General features: G+C 42.4%; 1 protein-coding gene across 1 annotated transcript; it reads right to left on the bottom strand.

Annotated features, from left to right (window-relative positions):
* Positions 1-190: 190 nt before the first annotated feature.
* Positions 191-13,796, bottom strand: LOC101481562 (myosin-4-like). Its single transcript, XM_076883601.1, has 39 exons — positions 13,577-13,796; positions 13,063-13,199; positions 11,729-11,885; positions 11,627-11,654; positions 11,423-11,531; positions 11,249-11,341; positions 11,098-11,161; positions 10,915-11,013; positions 10,733-10,836; positions 10,517-10,655; positions 10,313-10,431; positions 9,556-9,705; positions 9,299-9,469; positions 8,899-9,205; positions 8,738-8,802; positions 8,257-8,344; positions 8,058-8,175; positions 7,863-7,986; positions 7,642-7,778; positions 7,225-7,480; positions 6,903-7,145; positions 6,650-6,826; positions 6,430-6,575; positions 5,742-5,832; positions 4,449-4,838; positions 4,234-4,360; positions 4,033-4,151; positions 3,759-3,955; positions 3,512-3,695; positions 2,925-3,090; positions 2,716-2,840; positions 2,337-2,645; positions 2,051-2,254; positions 1,456-1,581; positions 1,213-1,383; positions 1,010-1,114; positions 822-917; positions 610-741; positions 191-529 (listed from the first exon to the last, which is right to left on the bottom strand). The coding sequence occupies exons 1-39, from the start codon at positions 13,794-13,796 to the stop codon at positions 509-511; spliced, it is 5,814 nt and encodes a 1,937-aa protein (XP_076739716.1). The 3' UTR covers positions 191-508.
* Positions 13,797-14,432: the final 636 nt, after the last annotated feature.

Here is a 14,432-nt window from a genome sequence, read left to right as displayed (position 1 = left end):
ATGGACACTTTTTTTTAAGATTAAGGATTTTATTATAATTGAGGCAACACACATTCAATAACACAACACAAATACATTTAAGCAAATACAGAAGATAACTGCCTCGCTTAAGGTTTAAAGTCACTGTGTGTATGACGTGAAGATTTGTTAACCTAACCTTACTAAATGTGTCTTTGGACTGTGGGAGGAAGCCAAAGACAGAATTTTTATTTTTCAGTTATTAAAATATCAGCCGCTGGCAGGATGCTGCTGCTCGTTTTACAGCGTCCAGATCAACGTTATCATGGCAGTACTGCTCTGTAACTGAGCACCGCTTCATCTTTTTATCTCTGATTTTGTTCTCCACCAATTTTAGGTCTTTATCTGAGAATTAAGTTACATAAATTATACCCACAGTGGCTTTAAATGGAAGAAAAACACACGTTTGATTAAGAATATGTTGTAAATGAGCTCAAATGAGTTTCAGAGACTCAGCTTTCGATATCATCTTAATGCCCTTTAATCGCCGCTACTCCCCGCTATCTTTTACCTGAAAATGAGAAGAACAAGAAGTCATTAGCGCTTATTACAGTGAGTTTAAGGTGCATTAGCTTTGGCTGATTCGATCACCTTGCTCGTGTCTCGATTCTTCACTTTCATCTTGTTGATCTGGGACTCAGCGATGTCGGCTCGCTCTTCGGCCTCCTCCAGCTCATGCTGCACCTTCCTCAACTTAGTCAGGTAAGTGTTGGCTTGCTCTTCCTGTTAACAACCAAAAAAAAAAACTAAATCAAATTCTCCAAACATCTAACTACAACATGTTTGACAGAAAAAACACTCACAGCTTCCTCAGCCTGCCTCTTGTACGCTTTCACCTTCAGCTGGAGTTTGTCTACCAGCTCCTGCAGTCTCATCATGTTCTTCTTGTCCTCCTCGGACTAGTTTTTGGTGACAGAAAAGAAACGATCTCCATTTTTTGAAACATTTGTAAAAACCTTGCATTGTGAAAGTGAACAGGATTTTTTTCTACCTGATAGGTGAGCTCCTTAATCCTGCGCTCGAGTTTGCGCACACCTTTCACAGACTCTGAGCCATGTCTCTGCTCCGCTTCAAGCTCGTTCTCGAGTTCTCGCACCTGGAAGGGCGAAAATGTTTGGTCATCAGTCTCCTGTGTTTTTGAGCAACACCCTCCTGTTCCTAAAGCTGATGAAAGATGTTATTTGGTCAGATTACCCTGGCTTCCAGTTTTTGGAGTTGCTTCTTTCCGCCTTTCATGGCCAGGTTCTCGGCCTCATCGAGGCGCTGCTGCAGGTCTTTGACAGTCGCCTCCAGGTTCTTCTTCATCCTCTCCAGATGAGCGCTGGTGTCCTGCTCTTTCTTCAACTCCTCCGCCATCATGGCCGCCTGAAAAAAAGTAATAAAATGGCTAGCATACTGCTGCATCTTTTAGGCTTACACTGAGAAAAATCGACTTACATCAGTGATGGCTTTCTTGGCTTTCTCCTCAGCGTTCCTGGCTGCTTGGACACTATCATCCATCTCACTCTGAATCTGAGACAGATCCGCCTCCAGCTTCTTCCGACTGTTGAGCAGGCTGGTGTTCTGCAGGCGAGGATTTGAATTAACATAAGAGGGACAAATAATGATGATGAGTCGTGATACCTTCAAATATTTAAATAGATGTTGTTTCAGAGAAAAAGTGGATTCTAACTGTAGAGCTACGACTGCTGCGATCTGAGAAAATTCTGAGAAAATTAAAAATCTGGTTTGAAAAGTTTATGACCTGACATCGATTCGCTAAATTAGATAAATTATTTGCAGGTTGCAGGTTTCACTGATCTCACCTCAGGGAGAGCAGCCTGATCATTTAATATCATTTACTGAATCATTTAGTCTGCAGGATGCCTTTCATCTGATTGCACATTCTTCATAAATATAACCCCAGTTCTGGCCTGACCCCCAACATTTCTCAACCCTACCACCAACTCATGGTCAATAGCTGTCCGTTGTGGTCGTGCCATCTATTGCTAATAAAAAAATGTGTGCACATGTAAAACTGGTGGATCTGAACCTGTGAGTGTAGCAGCTGAACTCTCTCGCTGGCATCCAGCAGCTCCTGCTCCGCTAGCTTGCGGCTTCTCTCGGTCTGTTCCAGAGCTGCTCGGATCTCCTCCATTTCAGCCTGCACGAGGTTGCTCCTGCGCTCCGACATGGCCACCTGCTCTTTCATGTCATCGGTGTTTCTCAGGGCGTCATCGAGTTGAATCTGGACCTCCTAAACAGAAATGTTATAAATAGAAGCATGTTCTTAAGCTGAGGTAATAACAAACTCTTCTCGCTGTCTACACGCGGCCCACCTTGAGCTGAACTTGAATGTTCCTCAGCTGTTTCTGGGCCTCGGCCGCCTGCCTGTTAGCGTGGCTCAGCTGGACCTCCATCTCGTTCAGGTCTCCCTCCATCTTCTTCTTCACTCTGAGGGCGTCGTTCCTGCTCCGGACCTCAGCATCCAGATTGGTTTGCATTGTGTCGATGATTCTTTGGCTGTTCCTCTTCAGCTGTTCGATCTCCTCGTCCCTCTCAGCTAGCTTCTTGTCCACCTCAGACTTCACCTGGTTTAGCTCCAGCTGGACTCGAAGGATCTTGGATTCCTCGTGCTCCAGTGAGCCCTGAACAAGGACATGCAGTAATAATACCCAGAGACAGCAGAGTTTGTTTAAATATTGTTCTTCTACTCACTTCTGCCTCCTCCAGAGCCGTCTGAGCCTCTAACTTCTCCTGCTCAGCCTGTTTCTTTGCTTTCTCGAGCTCGTGGATGGTTTTCCCCATCTCTCCCAGCTGCTCCGTGAGATCCATGATTTCCTCTGCAGGGAGAAGGAAATCATGATAACGATCGACATTTTGCTGCATTATTAGAGATTTTTATAAAAAGGGGGACCTTGACATACGCTGCAGATTTTTATTTTCCCGTTTGAGTGTCTCCACTTGTTCCAGGCATTCCTCAAAGGCATTCTTCATCTTGAAGTTCTCCGTGCCCAAAGAGCGAACATCTTTTAGAGCTGACTCCAGGTCTGCTTGACCCTCCTCGTATTTCTGCTTCCACTCAGCAACAACCTTTACAATAAAAGGCTCACATATCAGTAAATGGTTTCAGGTAAATATATCACTTTATTGTCAAAACATGATGCTGCTTGCATATGGACGCTCAACAAGACATCAGGTATCATACAATCTTTATCCTTCCTTTGGGTCTTTGGCACCAGATATCCTCTATAATGCTGCTAAACAACTGAACAGTGTTAGCAGATTGCTGACAAATAGTTATGGCTTGAACTGAAGTCAGTACTTTAATTATCCTACGAGTTTTGTCTTATTAACAGCTGCGTAAAGAGAGGTTTGGGAGTGTTGACCACTATTAAAGTAATTCTCACCTGTTCCACTCTACCTTCCTCCTGCAGGATATTCTTCTTACTGAACCTCTTAACGAATGCATCAGTCACATCAGCAATTTTAGGATATCTCATGAAAACCAAACCTTGTCAAAGTTTCTCTGCTTCTTGTCCAAAGTGGCAGCAGCAGCATTAGACCTCTCCACATCCATCATTAGGTCCTCCACCTCTCCCTGCAGCCGCTGCTTCGTCTTCTCGAGAGAGGAACACTTGGAGTTAACGGCCTCCACAGCTTCTTCTGCATCCTGCAGACGGAAGGCTAACTTCTTCCTGTAGGAGAAATTCGGGTCATCATTAGCACAACATTTAAAGTGAAATGAAGACTGTTCTTACTTTGCCTCCTCGAGCTCTTCGGTTCGTTGGATGGCGTCTGTCTCGTATTTGGTTCTCCATTGAGCCACCTCGCTGTTCGCCTTGGACAGACAGCGGTGCAGCTCGGCTTTGGCCTCCTGCTCCTCCTCGTACTGCTCCTTTAGCAGCTCGCAGTCATGACGTGATGACTGCAAACTGTGAACTAAGGCGTTTTTAGCCTGAGCAGAATGAAAGCGACACCATGAACACACTAAACTGCCAAACATTCAGGCTAGTGTGTTTCGGCACAGCTTACCTTCACCTCCTCCTCGTGAAGCCGTTTCAGCTCCTCGATCTGCTGAATGAAGGCTTGCTTACCGCGGGTTAACTGTGACATCAGGGACTCCTTTTCTTCCAGCTGCCGAGACATCTCAGCTGGATGGGAGGTGTAAAGAGAATTAAAGCAGGTGTATCTGTGACTTTATTTGACTTCCAGCTTGTTTACTTTACTCCTTACCGTTTTCTGTCTGAAGCCGAGCTTTCTGGCTCGAAAGGTCATTAATGAGCCTCAGATGCTCCTCCTCTTTGGTTTTCACCTCGTTCAATTGATCTTCAAGTGATCGGCACATTTTCTCTAAATTGATCTTCAAATTTAAGAAAGCAAAAACATAAACCTTGTAATGTTTTTACATTGAAGGGAGCGTAAAGACAAAGACAAGTTTAATGACCAACCTTTGTTTTGGCCACGGATTCCATATTGCTCGACATGTCATCCAACTCCAGCCTTAACTCACTCTTCTCCTTCTCCAGCTTCTGCCGGACTCTCTGCACGTTATCCAGCTGTTCTCCCATTTCGGCCACACTGTCTGCGTGTTTCTTGCGCAGAGCAGCAGAGGTAGCGTCATGCTGCAGCATGCACTCCTCCAGCTCCCTGCGAAGTTTGAGGAACTCAGCTTCACGCTTCTTGTTCATCTCCACCTGAGCGGCGGAGGCTCCTCCGGCCTCCTCCAGCCTCTCGCTGATCTCCTCGAGTTCCCTGGACAGATCAGACCTCTGCTTCTCCACTTTGGCTCGAGCCGAACGCTCGGCCTCGATTTCCTCCTCCAGCTCCTCAATTCGGGCCTGAGTTGCAAATGTGATTCAGGAATTTTATTTGTTATTTAAAAATGGTTGCACCATTTAAATTGAAAGCTTTTAGTGCATGTGTGGTATTTTTTAACCTGGGACACGTGAGACATCCAGTTCATGTGGCTAACATTTTAGTTGACCCACTTTTCTTAAGACCAAAAGTTTAGAAAAGTGGGTCAGAGCAACTTGTACCTCCTTTTTCACCAGTTCTTCTTGTTGCTTTTGTTAAAACCAGCTCACATTTTGCCAGTTTTGATAATGAAACATTACACAGATGAAATTGAAGTCATGTCTTTGTCAGATTTTTTGGGATACGGCCCCTCCTGTAGCCACTGATGTCAGTCTTGTGGAGCCTTCTTTATTTATTCGCTTGCAGAGGTTTAAACCTGACTTATTTTCATTTTCTGCCTTCCTGCCTATTTTATTTACAATCTATGACCTCAGTAAACACTTTCCTGATTATTTTAAAGTTTCAATCACTAGTTTTAGGTCTTATTGAACACAAGACGTTTATTTTGTAAACTATGATCCCAGTTAGTGTCACTATCAGGATGCAATGTCCAGTGATGCTACAGCCAGTGTCCATCTTTTGTGTACAGGCTATAGGCGCTCCAGTCTAAGGAAATGTTATTGGCCATAATGTTTTGGACATCATCGGAAATCAGTTGAGTGCTATTGTTGAAAACCGCTACAGAAAAGCACAGAATCAGCTTCATATTAGTGACGTTGCAGTGATGGAGATAAAATGTACTGTATCTGTTATGTTGTGTTTCTACTCAAAGCAGAATAAGTAGATATACAGTCGATGAACCTTTCTCATCTGCATCATTATATTATCTGCCAATAATGTAAATCCTGAAGTGGACACCAGCTCAGGTAATTCAAAACAATTCTCACATGGAGCTCTTTGATTTTCTTCTGCAGCTGACCACTGAGTGCTTGTTCGTCTTCTATCTTTGACTGCAGTTGTGACAACTCAAAGTCTTTCCTGTAAAAAAAAAAAGGAAAACTTGCTGAATGCTTGAAAATTGTTATTTTTGAAGCCTGAAGGGTTAAAAAGAAATATGTTACTCTGAGGGATCTGTCATTATTTCAAGTTGACCATGTTCAAGGATAAAAAGGGCTCCAACCCAGTACTAGCAAGCAACCTAATAAAGTAACCAGTGAGTGCACAGTGCCACATAAATGAATATATAACACACATTAAATAGTGCAACAAGCTGTAAGCAGTGAGATTAAAGAGCTGGTTTGAAGAATATGTTTGCATAAAGCTGCCTGTGTACAAACTTTATCATCTCCACCAGCTCTGGTCCTTTTGGTCTCTTATGTTTGGAGCATGAATGTCAAACAGAAACCAAAACAGTGAGCCGGGAGATGATAAAACTTTGCACAGAGGGAAACTACAGATTAATTCTTTGTGGGTTTGTGACTCACAGCCCCTCCATTCACAGCTAACACCTTTCCTGGCTTCAAAACTTTGTTTGCCCATAAACTGTTAACTATCTTACAAACTCAGTTTCCTATATGTATAAAGAAAATAACATTTTTAAACACTCTTTTCAGCACCAAAACATTGAGTCCTTACTTTTTCAGCTTTTCTTCCAGCTGTTGCTTGTCATTCTCCAGATCCATGATTGACTCCTGAGCAAGTTTCAGGTCACCCTCCAGCTTCCTCTTGGCTCTTTCCAGATCCATACGGACCTTCTTCTCTTGCTCCAGTGAACCTTCCAGCTAAAGATAAAGCCATCTTACACATCTTAACAGCAGCTGTACACTTCAGTACTTCTGCATGCAGGATAACTCACATCATCCGCCTGCTGCTCCAGTTTGGTCTTGGCTTTGGTAAGCGCGTTTACTTTGTCTTCCTCGGACTGCAGGTCGTCCAGTGTTTGCTGATGAGCCTCCTGCAGGGCTTTCTTCTCTTTGGACAGTTTGGTGATGTTTTCATCTTGGCTCATGATTTCTTCTACTAGGTTTTTTACCTACAGCGATGATTAAGAAGGAAGATATAACAATTCTCCTCTACTGAGATGATACAGCAGTTGATTGGAGACTCACCTTGTTTTCTACTGCATGTTTTTCCTTCTCCACTTTAGCTAAGGTCAACTCCAAGTCGTCGATGTCCTTCTTCAGTTCAGAGCACTCGTCTTCGAGCTTCCTCTTCTTGGCGGTCAGCTCAGCGTTGATCTCCTCCTCATCTTCAAGTCTCTCGGTCACCTCCTTGAGTTTGGCTTCCAGCTGGATCTTGCTTTTGATGAGTCCTTCGCACCTCTCCTCTGCATCCAGCAGGTTGTCAGCCTCCTGATATCAAGATTGTGGGCTAACATTATTTCTCAAAAGTCGCAGCACCCACGTGGACAATAAGTGGTTCTTAACTTACGGCCTGGACTTGAAGCAACAGATCGTTCTTCTCTTGTACGATGGAGACCATTTTCTCTTCCAGCTCCCGCCGACGGGTTTCTGATTTGGACAGATCTTCCTTGAGTTTTCCAAAGTCCACCTTCATTTGGGCCATTTCCTTCTCAGCCTCAGCACTCTTCAGAAGAGGTTTCAGCTTAAAGTACAGCTTCATCCACGGCCAGTGCTTTACATTCATGAAGGAACGGAAGTTATACTGGATGGTGTAGATTGCGTCCCTGTCAAAGTAGAAATTTCATTTCATTTAAGATGCAGGTTTTAGCTGTGATGGATCTATAAAGCATGCAGGGCCTGTTGGCACAGCCTATAAGAGTTAATGTATGATTTCCTCTTTCTTTGTTTTTAGTCCACCACACATGAATGCAGTATGCATCTTTACTTTCTGGCCATCATCTTCTGATACTCTAGCCGGACGAGGTATCCGCGACACAGAGCCTGAGTGGACATCACGACCTGTGCCAGTCGCTCATCTCTCATCTCCTCCAAGGCGCCGAGCAGGCCGGCTTTAAAAAACACCTGAAATGAAAGGTCATTACCACTCTCACTTCTCATTGCTCTTCTTTACCATTTAACCCTTGTTATATGTTAACAACTAAAAACCTTAGTGTGTCCAAACTTGTACTGCGTGTGATCCACGTCGATTGAGCCAAGGAGCTTCTCCGCAGCTTTTTTGTTATCCATGAATTGTCCCTCTGGAACTGCGCTCGCGTTAAGAATCCTGTACCTGTCGGAGAAATGATAAATCTGAGTATAAGAGCAAAAGGTATGAAATATTCAAAAGCTTTGAGTGTTTACCTCTGCTTGAAGTCACCATAGAGGATTCTGCTGGGAAAGCCTTTCCTGCAGATCCGGATGCCTTCCAGCACGCCGTTGCATCGCAACTGGTGGATAACGAGGCCGTTCTCCATTATGCCTGTTATTGAAGGCAGTAATTATTTTAGTTGCATTACTGTGGTTATATAAATGTCAGAATAAGTGGATTATTAAAAACTACCTGGTGTTTTGGTCTCGTTTGGTATCAAGCAGCGCACAAAGTGAGGGTGAGTGGTTCTCAGATTGGTCATAAGCTTCCCAAGATTCTCCTGCAGAAAATCCACACGTGTAGAAGTTTTGTTCTAATAGTTTTGACTTCTTTTTAAACTCAGGAATACTTTTTTGTTATGCTCATGACTAGCAGTTGCTTAGCAATATTTAAGATTACCCATAAAAAAGGTTTTCTAGGAGGCACTCCAAGGCTTAATTTGTTAACCTTGAGCAAATCTGGGGCAAGCATTAAAAATACGGACGAAGGAAACTACACCACAAGCTTAATTCCCCCCCCCCAAACAATTTGTGAAGAAAACGATGGGTTTTGGTGTTACCATTTATTTTTTAATAGAATATTAAAAAATACAATCTTTACTTATTTAAACTGATTTCCAGGATGATTTCTAATTGATGCACACCCTAGAAACCACTGGTAAATTTTATGTTACCCTGAACAAAGCCGACACAGTCTGGAAAGATGCCCCCTTCTTCTTGGATCCCTTTTTGGCTCCTCCTGCAGCTGTCTCTGCATCAATGACAGTTTAAAACATAACACGACCGTATCATGTTAATAAACAATCGAGCGCTAGTGGAAAAAAGGCATACTTACCGTCTGATCCAGAGTAGTGCGCGTACAGCATGGCCAGTATTTTGACTGATGACTTCTGGTAAAGTTGCACCACCGACTCATTGAGCGGGTCTTTGTTCTTCTCGAGCCACCCGGTGATGTTGTAGTCCACGGTGCCGGCGTAGTGCACCAACGTGAAGTGGGCTTCGGGCTTCCCTTTGACTGGTTTGGGCTTCAAGAAGCAGTTGTTCTTGCCAAGATGTTGGTCATAGAGTTTGTTCTTGAAAGACGTCTCTGTTGATTTTGGGAACATGCACTCTTCCTCAAGGATGGAGAAGATGCCCATTGGCTTGGAAACCCAAAATTCTTGTTAATAACATTCTCGTATTTGAAACATTAAGTTTCATGTTTCTTATTTTTTAAATCATACTGCATATAATACCTTTTCAATGAGCTCAATGCAGGCTGCCAGGTCCATACCAAAGTCAATGAACTCCCAGTCAATCCCTTCTTTTTTGTATTCTTCTTGTTCCAGCACAAACATGTGATGGTTGAAAAACTGTTGCAGCTTCTCGTTGGTGAAGTTAATGCAGAGCTGCTCCATGCTGTTGTGCTAAACACATAAAATATGTTATTCAAGTAAATAAACAAATTTCTGTGAGATTGTGAGGAATGTACAGATATATTTTAAACACCCACATCAAAGATCTCGAAGCCGGCGATATCGAGAACTCCAATGAAATGTTGTCTGGATTGCTTCGTATCGAGCTGCTGGTTGATTTTTGCGACCATCCAAAAAAACATCTTCTCGTAGACTGATTTTGCAAGGGCGCCAATAGAGTTGTACACCTGGAAAGATGGTGAATTATCTTCATACAGTGCTGCACAAAAGACATCTAAGACTAAGCTGAGGAGGATGCAGCATAACGGGATAGATAGATAGCCTCGCATCTTGGCCTCATTTCAGTAATATTGTTGTACAGACTGCATGCATCATGTTTGATGTCCTATCAAAGTTAGTTCGTTCAGCGTCACACTTCAGAATCTCGGAGTGTGTAGGCTGCTTATGTTACAGTCACTCCAGGGAAAACAATGGAGGGGGGCCATGAAATGCTCATCAGCACATATTGATCACAAAGTGCTGCCAATCTGGCTGCGTTTACAATTCTAAACATTCGCCAATCTGTTAAATGTCATTCAGTCAGTCTGAGTTAGATTGCTGTTGTTTGGAGACAGGTTGCTTCCCTACAGGCGACTTGTGCAATTGCAACCTCTGGATGCCAAGAGACTGAGGATGTTGGCCAAACAAATGTTTGGCAAATTCAGAAAAAAGGAAATCAATCACCGTAGCAACTGCTGATTTTTTTACATAGTTGCAAAGAGGTTTCCATCTTGTTTTTACTCTGGTGTGACTGAGCTGTTATCAGGATGAAACGCTTTTAGATTCTGAGCTTACCTGCTGAACATTTTGCCCTTTGGTGACGTACTCATTTCCAACCTTCACTCTGGGATAGCAGAGGCTTTTCAGCAGATCTGCCGAGTTCAGGCCCATCAGATACGCTGCTTTATCAGCCACTGCAGGGAAAACAGAAGAATATAGATATGTGACCTCATTCATAGCTCTTTCTTTTGTTTGTTTATTTCTTTGTATCGCCCTCACCTTCAGTGCCCTCTGGCTCAGCCTGCTCCTCCCGCTGTTTCTGCTTGAACTTCATGTTCCCATAATGCATCACAGCGCCAGTGAGCTTATAGATGGATGCTTTCTCTTCAAAGGAGAAGCCCAGAACATCAAAAGCTTCCTGTATTTAAAATAAAAGAGGCCAAGTCAGATTTGAATGAGCAGTAACTCAGCTCAGCGAGATCTGAGTCCACTCACGTCTGTAGCCATTAGCTCTTCAGCGTCATTGATGCTTTTCACACTGATTTCTCCCTGACTGATGAAGGCAAAGTCGTAGGGGTTGGTGGTGATGAGAAGTAGATCTGAAGGGAAAGAAATGAGGTTTATGCAAATGAACATTGAGAGCATCAAAGTAATTCAAAAACAATTCATCAGCTCACCTATCAGTTCAGGCTTCTTGTTGCAGGTAAGCTGATAAAAGATGTGGTAGCTTCTCTCAGCCCGCAGCTGAAATGTCACCCTCGACTTCTCCAGCAGATCTTTCAGAAAGAAAAAACATTTTACTCTTTGTGGAAAGATAATTTACCTCATTCTTTATCCAAAGTTAGTGAGTATAAACCTACACGTCTCAATATCTGCAGATGCCAGTTTACCAGTCGCACCAAAGTGGATTCGGATGAATTTACCCTGTTCAACACAAAAAACGGGGCATCTCATTTCTCACAACCATCTGGGAAATTAAATCAAAGTGTAAAGTCCCTGAGGCTCACTCACAAAGCGAGATGAGTTGTCATTCCTCACAGTCTTAGCATTCCCAAAAGCTTCCAGCAGAGGGTTGGCCTGGATGATCTGATCCTCCAGAGTCCCCTGATGAAGAGCGGACCTTCACGTAAATCTGATGCCCACTGCACTCTGAAACACTGACTGACTGACTGCTGATGAACTTACCTTCATTTTGTTAATTGCCTCTTTTTTCTTGTCTGAAGAAACTGCAATTGTTGCAAAGTACTGAATGACACGCTTGGTGTTGACAGTCTTTCCTGCACCAGATTCTCCACTGAGGAACAAAAGAAATGAAAAAGCCAACATTTCACCCTACGAGTCATTCGATGCAAAGTCCTCGTGAAGAGAAACAGTCTCTGTTAAACTTACGTGATTAGTATAGACTGATTTTCACGGTCTGAGGACAGAAGAAATGGAAGTTAGACAAAAAATGTAAAGATTCCTTTTGCAGAGACGTTTCTGCTTTGGCACCTGTGAGCATGAACTGATAGGCGTTGTCAGACAGGGCGAAGATGTGAGGGGGGACTTCCATCCTTTTCTTTCCCCTGTAGGCCTGGACCACCTCTGGGTTGTAGACTGGCAGCCATTTGTAAGGGTTCACAGTCACACAGAAGAGTCCAGAGTAGGTCTGCGTGGGAAACACGGAAGAGGCTTTCAGGTTTTCGATTGCAACATCAGGTGGCTCATTGCAGCTGCATAAGTAATTCAGCCTTCAAATCTGCATCACAGCAAAAGTTATATTGACCACATGTGGAACATTAGTCTGCTTCATTAAAACAGAGTATTTCATTAACTTGGTTTTGGATTTTTCTGTCCTTTCTTCTGGGGCTGAAAATTGAGCCAATGTAGAAGTGCCCAAAACTGCAGTTCCTCTAATCTCCACACAAGACAGACTCAAGTCCCCACAGACTGTCATGTTAACATGCCAAACTTCATAAGATTTAAAGTTTGTTTCAAATATGTTTCCCGCTTTAAAAGAGTTTTATTGAGGGGTACTTTTTATTTATTTATTTTTGTGTTTTATTTGTTTTTATAGCTCATCCATTTAGATGTTGATAAAGCTTAAAGTTAGGCCTGCAGCTGCTTTGATTGACAGGTGTGCCGACACAGGTACCTGTAGCCATTTGCTATCGATTAGGCCTCCTAATGAGTGAATGAATGGGACCTTTTGGAGAATGTATCTTGCTGTGAGTTTTTAAAAGGCCTAGTAAGTTAGTGCTTCATTTACAGAAAATTCTAGCACTTTCTTACTATGTTGCTGAACACCAGTTCACAGGTATCTGTGTGTGTGAGGTGAATCTATTCAGAAATAGACTGTGAAACTTATTTCTCATTGTGCACACGTCTAAGGAGCTAAATACTAAAAACTGTATAAATATGAAAATTGTGGCACAACTATCAAATTAGTTATACTGTATGAAAATGGACAATTTCACACTTTTGGTTTTTACAGTACAGATGAAGTATAATGTATTTTTTTTAATGTAAAAAAAAAAAAATCTCAAATTGGATTTTAGCAAATTTTTAACATTATGGATCCACTCTAATAAAGTAAAGTATATTCCTAGTTATAAAATTAAAACTTTTAGTATTTTTTACAAAAATAATTCATAAAAAACGACAGTAACTCCTAATTTAAGTTTGCATTTTTACTTATATAACTTATGAAGCCCAGAGTGAAGTCATCTGTTTCTAAACAATCACACTGCAGCTTCTGAATAATCTGAAAATCTGGTTTCCAATTTTTAACGCCTCGCTGTTTTAATTAACTCTGCGCGCAGCTTCATATTTTATGTTTGACTTACGTAGATCATCCAAGCTGCATATCTCTCCTTGAGGTTGTACAGCACAGCAGGCTCGTGGAGGTGTGTCATCATCACCATGTCCTCAATCTTATCAAACTTTGGGGGGTTCATGGGAAACACTTGGTCCTCTCTGACAGCTAAAGTCTGAAAAAAGATGAATATTGAAACACGATGCCCAAAGTTAAGGGGGAAAAAGGTCTTTCAAAGGCCAAATGCCTGCAGGATAATTACTGCCTTTACACGTTTTAATAATGTGGAATCACATTTTCATTCAAATTATTACTTTTGTGGAAACTGAAGCAGCATTTAGGGCTTCAGGCAAGATTAAATGTCTCAGTTGAAAGCCAGAATAATAAAGTTCAGGAGGTTTTTTATTGCAGATTTTATGACAGCTGTATAAAATCCTTCTAAAATATTAGAAAGAATAATGTCCTCGTGAGACATCTCATATACAGAAAGCTCTTTTTTTCCCAGGCTGTGTTCAGTTGTCACCAAAGCAGTTTATTAGAGCAACACTTCAGTCCACCCACTCTGTCATCCGCCGTCTTCACACTGACTTTGCCGTCTGCCCTTTCCTGGATCTCAGCCTTGACATACATCTCTTTCTCATCGCTCGCAAAGCACGCCGTCTTGCTGTCAAACGGCCGTGTCTGAGCCTCCGTCCTCTCCTTCTCAGACTTGCGCAGGTACTGGGCAGCCACCCCAAAAATTGTCATTTCCCCATCGGTGCTCATTTTCTCCTAAATCAAAGATTTAAAAAAACACACACCAATCATCTCTTGAATTAAAAATTATGTCAACATAACACTTAAAAAATGCATCCCGAACATTATCATACTCACCCACTTTGCTGCACAAGTACAAGAACAGAAACACTGAACAGTTTGCGTTTGGACCTGATCACAAACAAAGTGTCTCAGCTTTTCCAAAACTCCAGCGCAGAAGCTGTTAAATGGGATCGTTACCCTGTGGTTTTACCAGTGGCACTGTCCCTTTTTATATCACACCATTGTCCTTGGTGTGAAGCCTTCTTCCTTTACATGGGCATACACTGATAGAGTTACACAAACCTGCTGCCCATCGCGGATGAGGATGGATCATGGATTAAACACAAGGTGCAAGCTACAGTTATATTTAGATCCAGACACCTTAAAATGTCCCAAATGGAGAATAGTACACTGGGACAAATAGAATATTTAATGTAAGTTTGGCACATGTGAAGCTGGCAAAGTAAAAGAAAAGTGGACTAACCAATTAAACAGTTGAATAAAAAATAACATGATGGAACAGAAATAAAACACAAATGTATTGGGCATGTATTTACACAAATTGTAGCTCTGGTTTTATATCAGATCAAAGAGAGAGCTCTT

This window comes from Maylandia zebra, linkage group LG4 (genome assembly GCF_041146795.1).
Source record: "Maylandia zebra isolate NMK-2024a linkage group LG4, Mzebra_GT3a, whole genome shotgun sequence".
Classification (NCBI taxonomy): domain Eukaryota; kingdom Metazoa; phylum Chordata; class Actinopteri; order Cichliformes; family Cichlidae; genus Maylandia; species Maylandia zebra.
Note: the sequence above shows the minus strand (reverse complement) of the source record. Positions and strands in the feature narration are given on the sequence as shown.

What these genes read in the sequence shown, in the direction of transcription:
- LOC101481562 (XM_076883601.1), bottom strand. Translation starts at nt 13,796, where the DNA reads ATGAGCACCGATGGGGAAATGACAATTTTTGGGGTGGCTGCCCAGTAC. An exon ending in ATCTGCAGATATTGAGACGT is followed by an intron (nt 11,014 to 11,097) that starts GTAGGTTTATAC and finishes TCTTTCTGAAAG; the next exon opens with ATCTGCTGGAGAAGTCGAGG. An exon ending in CTGGAAGAAAAGCTGAAAAA is followed by an intron (nt 5,833 to 6,429) that starts GTAAGGACTCAA and finishes TTTTTTTTACAG; the next exon opens with GAAAGACTTTGAGTTGTCAC.